Raw genomic sequence first — 4,505 nt, 5'->3', positions numbered from 1 at the left:
TTGGCACATCGACTGGGAGGAATAGCCACCCTTCAGCTAGAATAACAATGGCAGGGCGATGTATGCCGGTAGCCAGCCGTTGCGAGTGTTTTAGTCCCATTGTTGATGAGCTCAACACATGCCGGCTTTTCATGACTCTCACGTTTCTTATCCACAACCGTGGCCTTCTAGGCCGGAGAAGAATAGAAGGACCTTTTGGAAATCAGGACACCACACGAGCTAGATTGGGTCACTAGATCATTGAGGAAAAGAAACTACGAGGGAAGAAAATCTAAGGGGCGGCAACCAAAGCACCGAGGCGTCATGGCAGTCAAAGGGTTTCGGCATAGGAGCCACCGGCCAGCCCTATTTGCCCCTCCTCCTTCCTGTTGTCAACATGAGGTGGAGGGAGAGGAACAAAAGGGATATTGGCAGTGGATCTGGATCCGTACGCCCTATTGTTCAAGAGAGGAGAAAACAACAACAAAAAACTTGCAGCAACTGCCAACCAGACCTCCCTCCCACTCGTCGTCGACCACCATAGCCATCGACGGCGTGGGGCCGCGGGGGGGGGGGGCGTATCAAGGAAGGGGGCACTCTCAAAGTGATGTAAAACTCATTACGGTGTTATGAAAATCTATTGGCTATTATGAAATTTCGAGGAGGATCAAGGGCAGATGTTTCGGATTAATGTGAGATTTTCTAGCCTATTTTCCCATTTTCGACATGTATTGTGCTTTTAGTATATACTAGACTAGACTGGAATGGCTATGCATGCATTGCTGCGCCATTTATGTTGTCGTGATTTCATAAAACATTTGTGGGGTTTCAATGCATGAGGGAGATGATGGACTATGTTTTTTTTTATTATAATATATGCAGTGTTTTGGTGGACCCTTTCTCGAGGTGTGATTTTGTATTATCTTCTAATCAACCCACATGCATGTTGGAAAGTTTCTTGCACTGGCGACCCCAATTACTATATTGGTGCTACAGTGTCACATATTGGCTATTCTTTTGCCAGACGATGAGAGGGTGCGCGAGACTCATGTGCTTTTGTAGGCTGATTGTTGTCGATTGAATTGAGAAATCATTGACCCGGTCAAAATTATAAATCAAATTCAAAATGAATACCTTAAGCGGAATTGTTGACCTATTCAAAACTGTAAACCATCCGAAATTGAATATCTCAATTGAATGAAAATCATGAACTAAATTTAAAATAATCTTAATCAAAATCGTTGGCCCAATCATAATCGTGAATCAAATCCAAAATTGAACACCTTTGTTGAACGAAAGAGCTCCAAAGTTAGGGAGTATATTTTATTTATATAGATAAATTAGAAGATTATAGATGAATAGATGGATGAACTATCTTGGGAAATACAAGAAGCAAAATGATATATCTTGGAAAGCGCAGAGTATAAAATTTGTGTCGTACTCCAATAGAAGGAAGAGAGCAGATGATTTTTGGCAAACTAATGAATGAATGAAAGAATACATTTACAATTTATTTGACAAACTTGACCCAGAAAACACAAATTAAACCAAAACACGAGGGGACTGCACTTGACGTACGTCTTGAGAGCAAATCATTAGATCATCGCTAGTTGACCATCTTGCAATTGAGCCTGACCTCCACCGTGGTCCCCTTGGACGGGCGTATGTTCCCCATCTTTACCATGGCCTTGGCGAAGTCCTTGGCGAACTTCTTACCGTCCCTGCTGTACATCTCCACAAGATCGTCCTGCCGCCCGCCGGAGCCGTAGAGTGCTTGGTCGGAGCTGAGGAGGCCACGCCGCGCGATCAGATCCTTGTAGTAGGCGTTGTCGAATGTCATCGGCGTCTGCTCGTCAAACGGCGCCATGCCACCATCCTCATTGTCGCCGGCGGGGCACGACTGCCGCCTGGTCTCCGCGAAGGAGGGATCGATGTTGGTGTCGCCGTCGCTGCCGTAGACGCGGGCCCTGTAGTTCACGCAGCTGGCCATCCCTACGGTGTGCGCGCCGGAGAGCGCGGTCATGTCGCGGGCGTCGAGGCCGCGCTCCCTGAACGTCGAGACGAGCGACGTGTAGTTGTCGTGTGGGCTGGGGAGGTTCTCGGCGGCGTCCCTGTCGGCGGTGCGAGAGTCCATGCGGCCGAGAGGCATGCTCCAGGCGGGCCCTCCGAGCATGGCGACGGCGTCCCGGGACGCCAGGGCGAGCACGTCGGCGCAGGAGACGGTGGCCGGGCAGTCGTGCTCCAGCACGGACTTGATCTCGTCGATCACCTCGAAGCCTCGGAGGGAAGCGTTCGGCAGCGCGTCCTTCTCGCTCTCGGAGAAGTGCGTGCCGTCGAGGAGGACGGACCCATCGCATCCCTGCCGGAATGTAACGTTTTGCACATCGTAATTAGCTACGGATTAGCAGGAGAACAAGACATGAGTGCAGCGCTGTATAGGTATTTCGGTACGTACGTTGACGAAGCAGTCGTGGAAGAAGAGGCGGAGGAGGGCGGGCGCCACCGCCGGCTCGCTGGCGACCTTGTACGCCATGACCGCCCGCACGACGCGCTGCACGTTGGGGCACGTCTCGTCGTAGTACCTGGCGGAGAGCTTGTGGTCGCCGTTGACGGCCGTGGATGCGAGAGCAGCAAAGAGGAGCAATGCAAGCGCGGCCCAGGAGCCCTTGGAGGACGCCATGGCTTGTGATGCCAACGGGCCGATCACCTGATCAGAATATACTCTTGTGACGTGTGAGGAAACTATGCCAACAGCTGTAGTTCTCGAAGCAAGGTGCTTAGCTTGGTTAATTGCTAGCAGGTCGCGGTGATGAGTGCGATGGAGCATGGAATGGAAGCGTGCTTATATAGCTTGGGAGTACGTACGTGACGTGCGTACTGCTTCGATCCGCGTGGTCTCCGGTCTGCATGCTGCCTCGTGCTTGCGGAGGAGAATTCCGACGGGGTCAGGAGTCAGGACCGGCCGGAAGAAGTGGAAAATAAGAGAGGGAATTGGCAAACAAACTGTACAATATTAATATATATGCATGCACTGTACCTGATGCTGCTGGCGGGATTCGTTAGTTTGAATCTTATGGCCATTCGCACGAGTTTCTTGCTCTCTAAATAACAAGACTCCGATTTCAGGCAAGACCAATATAATAAGGAGGGTCTGATTGGTTTCTAGACTAGAACCAATCATTCGCTGACTTTCTGCTATTACGCACGCATGAACATATGAACTTTACGAAGCATGATGGAATTATCTTCAAGGAGAATTTGGGAAAAGCTTATGACAAAGTAAAATGACATTTTTCTGCCCAAGCCGTGTGCATAAAAGGCTTCCAGGCAAAATGATGACAGTGGATTTTTTTTTTTTGCAGTGATAGCATTGGTGTGAATGCTGACATTGGTCATTGTTTGTAGACCAGAAAGCATAGAGATCCTTTGTCGCCCATTCTCTTCAATATTGTTGTGAATTTTTCTCATGGTGCTCATTGGCCAATTGAAGGAGGCCGGCGAAGTTGGTGGCCTCATTCTGTATCTTGTTGGTGGTGGAGTTTCTGGCCTTGCATAACACGACACGATCATCTTCATGGAGCATCGCGCAATTGATTTTTTGTTTGTAGCGACCCGACCTTAGATGGTTAAGTCTCTGTGCTTAAGTGTCATCCCTGAATCAGTATGCTGACACACACAGTACTCGAGGATTTATAACAGAGGTAAATCACATGTATAAAATAACGTAAATACTATTACCTCAATCCAAATAGCGGAAATAACAAAGGTTGTGGATTCCCATCAACACCAACGGCAAAGTTGAGTTTAGAAATCGTAACCCTAACGTATCACTTACTCGTCGTAAGAAGTCCTGCAACATGAGACGTTGCAGCCACAAAGGATCAGTACATTGAATGTACTGGCAAATTCACACCATAGGAGAATGATGAATAAAGGCTATCACTACATGCATATTTGGCTGGTGGAAAAGCTCTATGGTTATAGTTTTTGCGAAAAGCCAATTTTTCCCTACTGCAAAGGAATATATTTTATTTAACTAGAAAATTGGTTGAAAATATTGAGAAGGTTCCTCCAACTCAATCCCAAAATAATAATCAATAACCCAACAAATTATTTAAGTAACGTGATGAGATCAATAGGATAATCCAAGTACCAGAGACTCAAGATTGTCCATAACCGGGGACACGGCTAATCATGATTAGTTTGTACACTCTGCAGAGGTTTGCGCACTTTTCCCCACAAGACTCGATCGCCTCTGTTGGATTTCTCGCACTACATGGTGTTTGAGAAACGGATGACCGAGACACGGTCTTTCAGAAATATTAACTCTCTACTCCAGGCAGACCATACCAAACTTACAACCCTCTACCTGCTGATCCACCTCTTCAAGAGATTCACGTAACTTACTCAACTATGCTAGAGCCCATAATAGCTTGTGGCTGCACACGGAAGTTTCTAGCATGAATAATCTTATGATCCCTTTGGGCCTGGGTGGCGGTCCATAGGAAAATCACACGGGTACTCCG

General features: G+C 47.7%; 1 protein-coding gene across 1 annotated transcript; it reads right to left on the bottom strand.

Annotated features, from left to right (window-relative positions):
• Positions 1–1,443: 1,443 nt before the first annotated feature.
• Positions 1,444–2,778, bottom strand: LOC125524632 (peroxidase P7-like). Its single transcript, XM_048689669.1, has 2 exons — positions 2,435–2,778; positions 1,444–2,338 (listed from the first exon to the last, which is right to left on the bottom strand). The coding sequence occupies exons 1-2, from the start codon at positions 2,657–2,659 to the stop codon at positions 1,586–1,588; spliced, it is 978 nt and encodes a 325-aa protein (XP_048545626.1). The 5' UTR covers positions 2,660–2,778; the 3' UTR covers positions 1,444–1,585.
• Positions 2,779–4,505: the final 1,727 nt, after the last annotated feature.

This window comes from Triticum urartu, chromosome 7, assembly GCF_003073215.2.
Source record: "Triticum urartu cultivar G1812 chromosome 7, Tu2.1, whole genome shotgun sequence".
NCBI classification, from domain to species: domain Eukaryota; kingdom Viridiplantae; phylum Streptophyta; class Magnoliopsida; order Poales; family Poaceae; genus Triticum; species Triticum urartu.
Note: the sequence above shows the minus strand (reverse complement) of the source record. Positions and strands in the feature narration are given on the sequence as shown.

What these genes read in the sequence shown, in the direction of transcription:
- LOC125524632 (XM_048689669.1), bottom strand. Translation starts at nt 2,659, where the DNA reads ATGGCGTCCTCCAAGGGCTCCTGGGCCGCGCTTGCATTGCTCCTCTTT. An exon ending in TCCACGACTGCTTCGTCAAC is followed by an intron (nt 2,339 to 2,434) that starts GTACGTACCGAA and finishes ACATTCCGGCAG; the next exon opens with GGATGCGATGGGTCCGTCCT.